Genomic DNA, 14122 nt, shown 5'->3' on the forward strand with positions numbered 1-14122 from the left:
TTTCTCGCAAGTACAGTAGTGGCCAAGATTGTGGAAACCTTTTGGGAAAAGTGTATTTTCTAAAACTAGAGAATAACACCACTTTTGGGGGGGAAGTAATAGCAGATGTGGGTTGCCGCTGGTTTTACTACCAGTTTGCTTCATGCACACGTTGCACACACATGCTGCGCACACATGCGTAGTTCAATATAAATTGTTCTTCACGCATGTGCAGAACAATTTAGAGTGAACTGTGCATGTATGTGCATGACTACACAGCATGCTGGCAATGGGAGTGGTGACCAAGTAACCGGTTTGGGGGCATGGCCAGCCTGGGTCACAGCTGAACTGGGCCGAACTGGGAGCAATCCACCTCTGAGTAGTGCCATAAGATTATATATCAATGGAAAGATAATTTAATCAAAAATGAATGCAATAACTTTTATGAAGGATTTGGTATTAGAATAGCAGTTATAAAGAAGAAAAGGGAAACGAGAGATACAAAAATTATAGCACCATGTCAGTTAATAGTTAGGTGGGTAACCTTTAGCATGAATTACGGTCTTACAACGTCTTCCCATGGAGCGAACCAAGTCTTTTAGTTCTGCAGCTGTTATAATGTGAAACCAAGATTGAATGACTGCGTCTATTAACTGGGTTTTATTGCTTGGTTGAAGTAGTTTGGTTTTTAGTCGGTTCTACAGATTTTCAGTTGGGTTAAGGTCTGGGCTATTCCCAGGCCATTCCATCAGTGGAATACGATTATATTGAAACTCCCCCAAAAGTGGTGTTATTAGCCATCAAACCCCAAAAATACATTTTTCCCAAAAGGTTTGGCCACTACTGTACATCTTTTGTCTATGGAGATTCTCAGTCATCCAGGTCACAGTTGTCCCAAAGGTGCTTTTTCACATCTGGCTAGGGAATTCTGGGAGTTGAAGTCCACAAGTCTTAAAGTTCCCAAGTTTGGACATCCCTGGCCTAGATGGAGGGCCACTTTCCAAATCCCTGCATCTGTTTATCCTAGGATCTCGCCCTAATCGCTGGTTGATGCTTACGCTCTCCTTGCACAAATATATCTTAGACAATAGAATAAAGGCAAGGATTCCTTCTTGGATTCTTTCCTAAGGAGAAATTTCCTGATAGGGAGAACAATTAGCCAGTGGAACTGCTTGCCTCCAGAGGTTGTGGGTACTCCAACATTGGAGGCTCTTAAGAAGAGACTGGATAGCCATTTGCCTGAAATGGTACAAGGTAGCCTGCTTGAGCAGGAGGATGGGCTAGAAGAAGACCTCCAAGGTCCCTTCCAACTCTGATGATGTTCTAATCAGGTAGAGTGGATATATTTCTGGTCCCTTTGATTAAACAATGTCATCTCATGGGACCCAAGAAAAAGGCCTTCTCAGTTGGCACTCCTGGAATGACTTCCTGCTGTATTGGGCCAATATTGCTCATATCTTAAGGACTCCCCCCCCCCCCAAAGAAACACCCCACCAACCACCTATTAAAAATCTGGTTGCTTTTCTTGAGAAAGGGAAGTTGTGGAGTTGTATGGTTTGGGGTTTTTTTGGACATTGAGTTTGCCTTCAAATTGGTTGTGTTTTCTTCTGGCATATGTTGCTTTTCCTCCTTTAATTGCGAACCTCTTAGAGTCATTGAGAAGTCGGGCAGCCTCAAAATCAAAATCAATCAATAGCAACCGTAGCAAGCCTAACTTTGATGCCATGCTGGCTCACTTAGGAATAAATCTTACCAGCTTCTAAATGAAAACAACTCCCTCTTTTTAGGTCATTTCAATTGCTTGCGAGTAGATTAAGTTGACAGCTTGCAAGCCGTTATTCCAAAGATCTGCTGGAAATTCCAGCAGGTAATCTTTCCTTCATCCCCTTCATCTTTTCCTTCACCTCTTCCTCCCGGGTGGTTGGCACTCATCGCTGCTCTCTCTTTTTTCCCCCCGTTCTTCATCTTCTGACATTCCCCAGATCTGCTGAGAACTTATAGATACTGATTTTTAGCCCCTGATGACACCTCATCTCCAAGCTGTTCCCAATTTTTTTTGGCAGGAAGGACGATGTTTTTTGTGTAAAGAAGCATTTCCCCTCCCCCAGGGGTCTGAAACACGTGCCAAAAGAAGTTAACAATTTCTTCTTTTTTTAAAAAAATAGTTTGTATTAAACATTTTAATCTTTAAAAACAGAAAGAAAAACACAACAAGAAAAAACAAAACAAAACATACATAACAATATAAAGTAATTATACAGCTTTCTGTATCGGCTTTCATGTTTAACCTTTATAGTTCTCCATTCTGCATTGCCTTCCTATTAATTTTACCTTCTCCAATAATAAATTAACAGTACTACTAACACTTGTAATAATATTAATCGTTCATATCACCATTATATTTACATTCTCTATTTTCTGTTTTTGGCTTCTGTTTTCTAGTCCCTTATGCAGTAAATTCTATTCCATATTTTATAGAAATCCGATTCTTCTCTTTCTTTTAGTTCTATTGTCACTTTGTCCATCTCTGCACATTCAAGTACTTTTCTAATTATTGTTTCATCTGCGGCTGTATTGATTTTTTTCCCCCCAGTTTTGTGCGAAAGCAATCCTAGCTGCAGTGAGTATGTGTATTATTATGTATTGAAATCGTTTATCCATTTTTTTAGTCTAATAGTCCTAATAAGTATGCTTCTTGGTTTCAGTTCTATTTTTTGCTCCGTCATTTAACAATTTAAATTAACAATTTAAAGAAGTTAACCACTTCTTTTTTTTATAAGTTTTTTTTATTGTTTTAATTAAACACACACACACACACACACACACACAAAAAAACATTCTTCATTACATCTTCCAGAAAGCATGTTCATTGGTTACAAATAAATTTCGTGTGTTACTACCACAATCATTCTTTATACTTCATTCATATTGGATTATATATTTTAAATGAAAAATCTTTATATACCATCAATGTACCATCACTCTCATTGAACTATATTTGTTTAAACGTGCTTTTATCTAGAATCATTTGTATTTAAGGACACAACCACATACTGGCATTCGTTAGCTATTTCTATAAATTTCAGGCTTATATCCAATTGCTTTCACCAATGCCAACCCATATAAAATCATTAAACATTATCCATTAACATTTCGTTATTATTATTGTAGTTATCTAACATCTTTATAATAAATCTAGACAAAAATTTATTACTAGAATTTATAAGTACCCAGGAAAGATTACATCTTTATAACAAAATCTAAACAAATATAATTAATGAATTTTTTCCCCAGGTCCCATATTATAGTTTATATCTAAATTGTAGTAAATTTATAGGTACCCAGAAAGAATTACTTCTTCATAACAAAATCCAAACTAAAAAGTATTAATAAAATTGATAAGTCTTTTTCCCAGGTCCCAATTTACAGTTAACCACTTCTTGTATGCTTTTCTTTTTGTTGTTCCTTTCCAGGTATTGGCTGACAAACAAAGTCTACATCAAGCGTCCAACCACTGGTTTGTTGATGTACACCCTGGCAACGCGATTCTGCAACCAGATTTACCTCTACGGTTTCTGGCCGTTTCCCCAAGGTCCAGACCAAAACCCCGTTAAGTACCACTACTATGACAGCCTGAAATATGGCTACATGTCCCAGACCAGTCCTCATACCATGCCTTTGGAATTCAAAGCGTTGAAGCTCCTGCACCTCCAAGGAGCCTTAAAACTCACCGTTGGGCCCTGCAATGGAACCACGTAAAAAAGAAACCACTTTCCTGGAGGCTGGGCCCCATGGGAGGATTGGGGAGGGGAGGCTGGGAGGAGTGGTAGATGGAGAGGTGGGTTTTCTTGGCTTGGGAGATGAGCACAGACATGGCTGTGGGGGTGGGGGTTCTGCGTTGAAGTGGAGCTGGCGTTTGGTGCCTGGGCCAGAAGAGCTGTGCGAGAACCCTAAGAGAAGAGGGCCTTTGCCCTTCCCAGGCCTGGAAGCCCCTGTGACGTGTATGGGTACTTTAGTGTGACAACTCAGTGTTAGGCCAGATGTTGTGCTTGGTCTAGAATTGGTAGGTAGGGCTCGTTTGGCTAAGAAAGCCGGGCGTTTCCCGGTTTGTGTTGTGTTCTTGGCTTAGTTGGATGTAGGCGTTAGGGATTAATCCTTAGAACTGCTGTTTTTTGAGCAAGGAGGGAAACAGAGCAGAGGCACTGCGGGTCAGTTCTCAGAAAGCTACTGGCCAAGGAGAGGTTTAACCGTGCTGTATGGAACTTTTTTCAAGCTGGGCCACCAGCTGTGCCCATTCCGAAGAAGCACTGAACAACAAAGCCAACTCAGGATCCTCAGACACAAAGAGGACTGGCGTTTCTGACATTTCCACGGGAAGAGAAAATATCAGTCCATTCATCGGACGGACAGCGTGGCTCATCATTTTTTAATTTTTTAAATAAAAGAGGGAAGTGGACTTAAAGGGGAGCATCGTTTTTTTTGTTTCCTGCTGTGGTTGGCCTCTTCCTTGATAGAGAAAACTCCTTTCAGCGGTAACTAAATAAGCGACGCCTTCTGGGGCATCCATCGACGTGGCATCAAAAGAGACAAGAGGCCATAATTCTACAAACAAAAGGCCAGTTCCTTTTTTTTAAAAAAAAAAATATGCTCTGCCTTGGTGTGACGTGAAGGAAAGAATTGACATTTGAGGTTTTTGATTTGTAAAAGCAAATTCGCAGGCTGGATCTTTTCTTTTTCTTTTTGTCCCAACTGTTTTATTGTGCTTTAGCAGTTTTGTTAATAAACCCAGTTTTAAGTCCTTGTAGCAATCCATGCCTTCGTTATTTGAGGCCCAACTTCCACAGATGAGAAATTGGTCTGAAGTTGGAATTGGTACCCCAGCTGGTGATAAATTCCTTGTGTGTTTTAATCACACTTGGCCAATTCAATTCATCCCTGCTCAGAAAGCTTGCAGATCTAGAAGAATATTTTACACACTGTGCAGGAGTGAAGTGATTCTTAACCAAACACAGCATATAGGAGAGGGAAGTTTAATCCATCTTTAATGATAGAGTGATGGATTAATATCTAAGGGGATGCCAATATCTCAGGGGCTGCCACAAAGAAGAGGGAGTCAAACTATTCTCCAAAGCACCTGAGGGCAGAACTAGAACCAATGGATGGAAACTAATCAAGGAGAGAAGCAACTTAGAACTAAGGAGAAATTTCCTGCCAATTGGAACCATTCCATGTCAGTGGAACTCCTTGCCTCCAGAAGTTGTGGATGATCCAACACTGGAGGTTTTTAAGAAGAGACTGGACAACCATTTGTCTAAAGTGGTATAGGGTCTCCTGGCTGAGCAGGCAGTTGTGCTAAAAGACCTCCAAGGTCCCCTCCAACTCTGTTATTTGTTATCCATTCCTATCTTCAGTTCCTCTCCATTTTCCAGATAAACTGACACAGAGCGTTTAACCTGGTTGGTCACAGTTATGATTGTTAAGCAAGAACAAGCTATATTACAAAGCCCACTTCACTGGTGTTTTGGTGACACACACGTTTCTTCTCTCCATGACAAAGTAAAAAATCTGTGCCCTTGCAAATGTGTTTGGACCACATTGCCTCTCATCCTTGGTCCTTGATGGTGTTGGCTGGGACTGATGGAATTGGAGTCCAATGATATTGCAGTGCTAGCAGGAAGAGTGATACATTCTTCGGTTCTCATGGTGGATGAAGGACCATGAGCTATAAGGTTGAGTAGAATGAGACATTTCAGAAGGTGACATCACGGACAGATTAACATAAGAAGGCAACGGGATCCAGATTCCTTATTGCCTTCAATGGAAAAGAGCTTTGCAAGACATAAGCTTGTTATTTTCTCTTGAACAAGGATGAACAAGAAGTGAGGATTCTAATCTTTCTTGTTCTTCTTGTTCATATTTCTGAATGATTCTTCTTGTTCATATTTCCAACATAAATCCAAAGTTCCTGCATACATCCTGGATAATGTTTCTGATGTCATAAACCAATGGAAAGGGATGTGGTGGCTCAGTGGCTAAGATACTGAGCTTGTCGATCAGAAAAGGTCGGCAGTTTGGCGGTTTGAATCCCTAGCACTGAATAACAGAGTGAGCTCCCATTACTTGTCACAGCTTCTGCCAACCTAGCAGTTGGAAAGCATGTAAAAATGCAAGTAAAAAAATAGGGACCACCTTTGGTGGGAAGGTAAGAGCGCTCCATGAGCCTTCAGCGTTGAGTCATGCTGGCCACATGACCACGGAGACGTCTTGGGACAGCGCTGGCTCTTTGGCTTTGAAACGGAGATGAGCACCGCCCCCTAGAGTCGGGAATGACTAGCACATATCTGCAAGGGGAACCTTTACCTTTAAATCAATAGTACAGGTTAAAAAAATCCTTAGGAGTATAATATAATTATAGCAATCATAGCAATCACACACTTTTTTTATCAAGTGCAGGAAATCAGGAGGCAAGGCAGTTGAAATTAATATAGGTTTATGGCCTAACCCTCTCTACAAGAATCTGAACTTCTAATGGTCAAAGCAAGTTGGTGATAGATAAGAATCACTGGACTTCAAGATGGCCTGGATCGCTTGTGAGTGCAAAGGGACTCGAGACTGATGATGTGCTTGACTCCTCTCTTGGGCTCAGCCTGTTCCTCTCCAACGATTCCATCTATATGTTCTAACCAACATTTTTACTCCACTTCACATTTGTACACAATTCTATTTCAGATTCTGCCTTACGTAGTTCATTATCATGAATTCTTTTATCTGCTTTAAATCTTATAAGTAAGAAAACCACCGACAACTATATCCCTCTGCCATCAGTTGTTTTCTTGATAATGCTTTATATTTCCCTTGGGTCTTCTGTAGCTTTTCCTGGTGTGATGAATCTTCCTGAAAGAGAAAGATAGATGAGATGCTAAGTTTCATCTTTAGTGATATAGATTTTTATGGGCTTTATGTCCCCAAAGAGTGGAATGGGGGGAGATATACATCAAATCTTCTTCCTAAGCCCCCAAAATGATATTCCTAGTGCCAGAATAATGTCTTGACTTAGAGAAGGCTATAGAGCTTGAATTTGTTGTGAATGGTTGAAGGGCTTCCTAATCTTGGCTAATAGATGCCTTTCTAACCATCTGTTAGGGATATCTCTGTCTGATGCAGCTGTGCGCTCTCATCCAAAGTCCATAGCTGAGATTGTCTTTGGATTGTTTTCTGATCCAGGGTAGACCTCTTCCCTCTTCTCCTGACACAAGCCTTGTTATTTGCATGATTAATTCAACCGTGATGAAAACACAACCGATGCCAGCTAGCCGGCTCCATTTGGCATCTTCTCTGTCTTTCCTCAGACACTTTGGTTTGTTCTGCGTGACCAACGTGACCCTCAGGAGGGAAAACAACAGTGCCCAGGTCACTAAGGAAAAGCCATAACATCGAGAGGGCTTTGGAAGGGGGCATTGCAACCATGGCCATTTGCAGGTTGGTGGACTTCAAATCCCAGAAGAGCAATAGCACTTAGACTTATATATCACTTCACAGTCCTCTTCAGCCCTCTCTAAGCAGTTTACAGAGTCAGCCTATTGCCCCTAACAATCTGGGTCCTTGTTTTAATCAACCTGGAAGGATGGATGGTTGAATCAACCTTGAGTCCCATCAGGATCAAACTGCTGGCAATTGGCAGAGTCAGCCTGCAATACTGCATTCTAACCACTGCACCACTATGGCTTCCTTCCTTCCTTTGCTTTTCCATTCCTTTCTTCTCATCTTCCTTCCTTCCTGCCTGCCTGCCTGCCTGCCTTCCTGCCTGCCTACCTACCTGCCTTCCTTTTCAACCAATAGCACTTAGATTTATATACCACTTAACAGTGCTTTACAGCCCTCTCTAAGCGGTTTACAGAGTCCGTCTCTTGCCCCCAACAATCTGGGTCCTCATTTCATTGACCTCGGAAGGATAGAAGGCTGAGTCAGCCTTGAGTCTGGTTAAATTTGAACTGCCAAATTGCAGTCAGCTGGCAGTCAGCAGAAGTAGCCTGCAGTACTGTACTCTAACCACTGCGCCACCAAGGTTTATAAGTACTCATAGATTGCAGCCACCAGCACAGCCATTGATGAAATGTTGGGAGTTGGAGTCTACACAACTGGACACTGCCAGGTTTGGGAGACACTGCTCTAGAAACATCTGCCTGTGAGAATGATTCTGGTCTATGTCTTTTTCTAGTGATCATGAAAGTAAAGGTAAAGGATTCCCCTGTCCAGTCATCTCTGGCTCTAGGGCAGGGGTGTCCAAACTTGGCAACTTTAAGACTTGTGGACTTCAACTCCCAGAATTCCCCAGCCAGCTCTGCTGGCTGGGGAATTCTGGGAGTTGAAGTCCACAAGTCTTAATGTTGCCAAGTTTGGACACCCCTGCTCTAGGGAGAGTCTTCATCTCTGTTTCTTAGCCAAAGGAGCTGTCATTGTTCAAAGACAACTTCCGTGGTCACGTGGCCAACATGACTATATGGAGAAGTGCACAGAATGCTGTTACCTTCCCACGGAAGTGGTACCTATTTATCTACTTGCGTTTGTAGTTTTAACATTGTTAGGTAGGCAGGAGCTGGGGCAGCGGTGTAATCCTCTGAAGTCCGCTACCAGTTCGGTGAGTCTGCTATTAAGCATGTGCGAAGACTTCCGAGTCTGCAAAGGTAAGTAGAACAGCCAGGGGGAGCAATCCGCTATGCCATGCAATTTAGATTATCTAGAAAGCAGGAAATCTGATGATTCTAGTCTAATATAAATCGCCCAACACAACTGATCATCACCCAGCTGATTGTTGGAAATACCAGTTCGCCTGAACTGGCAACATTTTCTACTACCAGTTTGGGCGAACCGATCCAAACCAGTAGCATTTCACCCCTGAGCTGAGGCAAGAATGGAAGTTCAGCCCCTCGCACAGCGCTCGGATCTCAAACCCAGGCTATCAGCTTTCCAGTTGACCAGTTCAGTGTCTTTAACCACTGTGACATGGCACTCTAGTGATCATAAAGATGCTTTAATAATGGAGGTAGACCAGGACCACTTTGGCTAACCAGACAAGTACCAAAATCCCAAGAGAAACTGTAGACCAGATGTCCGCAGAGGGACCTGGCTGCCAGTTGGGACTTGCATTTCTACATACATCTGACATGCGTGGTGCTCCAAAAATGCTGGGCAGTGCATATATTTACAGCTTCCGGCAGATGGCAAAAGCTGCTGCTCTTGCCATCTGTCAAAATTTGCTTTCTTCCCAGCACACATTCAGAGGAGAGCTTGATGGGTGAGGTTCCTGCTGCATTTTCGTTTGCCCCGTTGTGGACTCTTTAGATCAGCAACCATTCGGCAGCTCTGCTAACAAAGTGGAGTGTAGGCCAACTACGCAGCTACACAGACAGAACAAATTTACACTGACCTATCTTGTGTCGTTTGCAGACTGGAGACAAATATCTTTAAATGGCTGTCTGGATGTGTCCTAATTTTCTATACTTGTATCCTTCCCTTCCCTTCCATTTCTTTCCTTCCCTTCCCTTTCACTTCCCTTTCACTTCCTTCCCTTCCCTTCCCTTTCCTTCCCTTCCTTTTCCCTTCCCTTCCCTTTCCTTTCACTTCCTTCCCTTCCCTTCCCTTTCCCTCCCTTCCTTTTCCCTTCCCTTCCCTCCCTTTCCCTCCCTTTTCTTTCTTTCCTTCCTTCCTTCCTTCCTTCCTTCCTTCCTTCCTTCCTTCCTTCCTTCCTTCCTTCTGTCCTTCTTTTGATGGAAGCTTATCCAACCTAGAATTAAAGAGAAATTTCATGACAGTGAGAACAATTAATCAGCAGAACAGCTTGCCTCCATAAACTGTGGATGTTCCATCACTGGAGGCTTTTAAGAAGGGACTGGACAGCCGCCTGTCTGGAATGGTATCGGGTCTCCTGCTTGAGAAGGAGGTTGGACTAGAAGACCTCCAAGGTCCCGTCCAACTGTGTTATTCTATCGTCTGATAAGCTAGGCTTCCAGAGTAGGCTTAACTTAATTGATTCAACAATTTCCCGGATTTACACAAGACACTGAACCAGAAGTATACAAACAAGTGTGGGATTTGCCCAAATTTCTACACCTACAAAAGAATTAACCCTGGTTAAAATTGATCCGATTTAACTTGAAAGAAAGCAGCTGCTGAGCTCTTAACTAAGTCATCTGAGTTCATTGCACAAATGCAACCACAAGTTTGTTAGCTAACCCGATTAAATGTGCTGTGGGAAGCCTTCAATTAAGTTGTTGTTTTTCCCATTCATTTAACTGCTTACATGACTGCATCTTATCAGCTCTGCAATTCAGTTCAGCTCAGTGAGTTATTGCAAAAAAAAATCTGCTTCAGATTCACCCGGACTCATATGCAGGCTGATGATATTCATCCATCGTGTTCAAAGAGGACCTTGACATCTAACAGACTGTGGGCTGTCCACGATGCGTCTGCAGGTGGCTGGTAAGGCCTATACGGGCCCGAAATACCCTGCCACATGTCGGGCAGACATGTGTGGGCACCATTGTTGCAGCATTGGCATCTCTGGCTTTGCGAGGTGCTTGCTTCTCTTGTGCCACGGTTGGTCTTCTGTCCTCAGATGTCTGGCAGCCTTGGTGGATCAGCGTCCACCATGTCAGTCGATCTTGCGCCAGGGTTTCCCAGGAGGTGGTGTCAATATCTAGGGGCTTGAAGGACCTGCCACACCCACCAAGCCACACCTACCAAGCCATGCCATGCCCACCAAGCCACACCCACAGAACCGGTAGTAAAAAAAAATTGAATCCCACCATTGGCCTAGTAAGCCTTCTGTACCACAGGGGAGGGGGGCATCTTTGCCCTCTCCGGGCTCCAGAGGGTTTCCTTGAGCTGCCCGGAGGGTGGAAATGGCCTCCCCAGGCTCCAGAGGCCCTCTGGAGACTGGAAATGGGCCTGTTTCCAGTCTTCCTGAACTTCTGGTAGGCCCATTTTTCACCCGCCCTGAGCCTCCATGCGTATCCTGCACTTACCTGCATCCAAAACAGGCCATGTGGGGACTCCTGGGAGGGGCAGGGTGGGCATGGCCAGCCAGGAGTGGGATTTGGGGATTCTCTAAACTAAACACCTGCGAACCCCCAGCAGCCCACCCTTGCTATGCATGGCAACTAAGAAAAGAAGAGAAAGAGAATATGGCTTCAGCTAAAGTCGTTTCAAAAGCTGGCACAGAGTAAATAAACAAACAGAATGGCACTACCAACTCAGAAGAAATTCTTGGAAACGGAGCGAGAGTTTACCAAGGAAATTCATAAATTCTGGCTCAGCTCCAAGATCGAGCTCAAAAAAAAATGTTGCTATTTCTCTACAACTGCCACCATTTTGAATCGTGTTATGGACGGAGGCCAAAAGCTATTTCATGGCAGGAAGCCTTTTACTCTGAAAACTTGATATTGTTTCTGGCATCTTAGTGACTTTTGCTAAAGCAGTTTAGATCTTGGCTGCGAGATGGACCACCGAGGGGTGAACTGTTGATGCATCACACTATTATCTCAAACAGGAAGCAATTCTTTTTTTCCCAAGCGAAAGAAATGCCAAATGAAAGCCTGCTATAACAACTCAACAGATTTGTTCTACTTTCTCTGATCATTCTCTTACTGACAAGAGCTGAACTTTCCCTGCCCTCCTTTATCTTTACTCAGAGTTGACGGCTATCACTGGAAATGGAAACATCAGCAAAGGTTGGGAAAAACTTTTATGCAGGAGAGACAGCTTTAAAAAGGCAGCAGGTGAAGGAAGGGAGACCATCTAAGTGATGGCCTCTACGTATAAAAGTTGCTTCTCAGAATTTGTTCAGCTCCACTGCAGGACGAAGCAATCTTGGGCTTCCCATAAGCCTCAGAGCATCCAAAGATTCTTCTACACAGTAATAGGGTTGGGAGAAACATTGAAGGTCTCCTAGTCCAACCCTCCACTCAAGCTTGTTCATTTTCAGACAGAGAAGAGAGGGAGGAGGTGAAGTAACTTTTGCTGCTTGTGTAAAAAATTAGCTTCTCTTGATGTTAGCAGCTCACTGTCGGTTTCAGTTTTTCCAGTGCATGAATGAGCAACAAAATGCTTTGTATTCTGACCCAGACTTCCTGATACAGTAAAAAGTGCACGCTTAGTCCCCCAAACCCTCTTTTTATTTCAAAGGCTGTGAATTATCTTCATTCACAGCCCGTAATGAGTCCCAAATAGTTATAAAGAGTCCTACAGTAGGCTGCCAAAGTCCTTCGGGATAAGGCTGATAAGCACCCACCTTTATCTTCCTTGAAATACTGCCAAAGACTTAATTGACAATTAGCTTGGCAAGGCCACATGGAGCAAAGAGTCAAAACGGAGTTTCAGAAGGTAAACTGACCAGCATGAACCAAGTTGCTTCCTGCAAAGGCTCATGTGCCTTGGCTTCTACTTTATGTCCTGTGGGAGGGGCCAATCACCTCCAAGCCTTACACCGAAGTCGTCCCTTTTGAGTTAACTGTGGTTGCCTTCTGGCAGCCCTGCACATGCGCGCACTGGGAACAGGGGGAGCTGTTCCTCTGCCTTGCTGTTGTCTGACTCTGAAGGCTCCAGGAGCAGCACATAGCTCCCTGATGGCCCTGGCCCCCTCTCTGCCTCCGACACAGAGCCCACGTCTGAGCCTTCACCAGACTCCAGGACTGGCCCATGTTCCTCCCCAACTTCCTCACTGTCCGACTCTGCTGCCAGCTCTGCAGGCTGCCAGTGGACCTCAACCCTCTGCTGCTTGGAAGCTGGATGGAAGTCAGCTCACCAGCTGCCTTTGGGACTCATCTTCTCCAGAAGGTGGCCGGTTGGGAAATATCTCAAGGCCCGTCTTGTCAAGAGAATGGGATAAAAGGGACATTGATGCTGCTTTAATGGGATTCCGATGTGCGTGTCCCATTGCAAACATCCGTAGTAGCATCCTGAATAACAACAGATTTTTTTTAATGTAATATGAGACTGTCTCTCTCTCTCTCTCTCTCTCTGACTTCCTGCTAACTTCTGACATCCCCATTATCTCCTGCTGGCAAAGGCTGAAAGAGGCCCCCTGCTACTCCCTGGATGCTCTCCAAATTGCCAGACACCTCAACCACTTCTTTGTTGCTGGTGCCATGTAAACACTTAGCTGTGAGAGGGAAATGGCTGGGGCGGCTTTTTCAATATTTGCAAAGGACATCTTTTCCCCCACCTGGAATTATAGGGACATTTTGCTGGGAATTGTGGAATTCCTGTTATATATGGAACACTTGAAATGGGATAAGAAAGTGTGTCTTCCTTCCTCCCTCTCTCCCTCTCCCTCCTTCCCTCCCTTCCTCCCTCCCTTCCTATCTCCCTCCCTTCCTTCCAATCTCCCTTCCTCCCTTCCTCCCTTCCTCTCCCTCCTTCCCTCCCTCCCTCCCTACTCCCTTCCTCCCTCCCTTACCTATCTCCCTTCCTATCTCCCTCCCTCCCTTCCTTCCTATCTCCCTTCCTCCCTTCTTTCCTACCTTCTTTCCTTCCCTCCCTCTCTCCTATCCCCAACCTGTTTTCTGTGAATGGGGATGCATCTCCTGAAAATATATGCATCTATGAAAAGATGTATACACATCAGAAGGGAACTGTGATCTCTTAACCAAGTTACCCCTCTTTTTCTACAGTTAATACTGCAAGGGTATTAGCATGAGTAATCTGTCGTCCTCCCACACACACAGACACACCTTCATAGCTATTAAATATGAATGCATCCATGTATCAGTATAAAATCAGGTATAGATTTGTGTTTGGGCAGGAAATGAAGCCACGCATGCACACACATCACAGATAACATCTGTACCTTCATTGCAAATCCATACATTTACTGAAGATCCTGTTCCTTTTCCAGGCATTTAAATGTAGCTTTAGGAAGAATGAAGAAAATCACGACTTCCCCAAGCTGCACTCTGCTCCCCCCCCACCTTCCCCTCTTGTATCTCTACAGGGGGCCCCAACCTCCGGGCCGTAGCCCACTACCAGGCCATTCGGAACTGGGCAACACAAGAAGCAGGCTGGTGCATGCGCACATGCAAACAGCTGAACTTGTGCAAGCATTGAGCGGACCCATGCACAGCTCAACTCACACAAGTCAAGGTGC

General features: G+C 44.0%; 1 protein-coding gene across 1 annotated transcript in view; it reads left to right on the forward strand.

Moving 5' to 3' along the window:
• The window catches only part of ST8SIA2 (ST8 alpha-N-acetyl-neuraminide alpha-2,8-sialyltransferase 2), a 38619-nt gene extending 33836 nt beyond the window's left edge, over positions 1 to 4783 (forward strand). Inside the window, exon 6 of the mRNA XM_081965253.1 lies at positions 3453 to 4783. Within this exon, the coding sequence (XP_081821379.1) occupies positions 3453 to 3738 (286 nt within the window). The 3' untranslated portion in view covers positions 3739 to 4783. The remainder of the gene's footprint in view (positions 1 to 3452) is intronic.
• Positions 4784 to 14122: the final 9339 nt, after the last annotated feature.

Source organism: Natrix helvetica (assembly GCF_964273705.1).
Source record: "Natrix helvetica genome assembly, chromosome: 12".
Lineage (NCBI taxonomy): Eukaryota > Metazoa > Chordata > Lepidosauria > Squamata > Natricidae > Natrix > Natrix helvetica.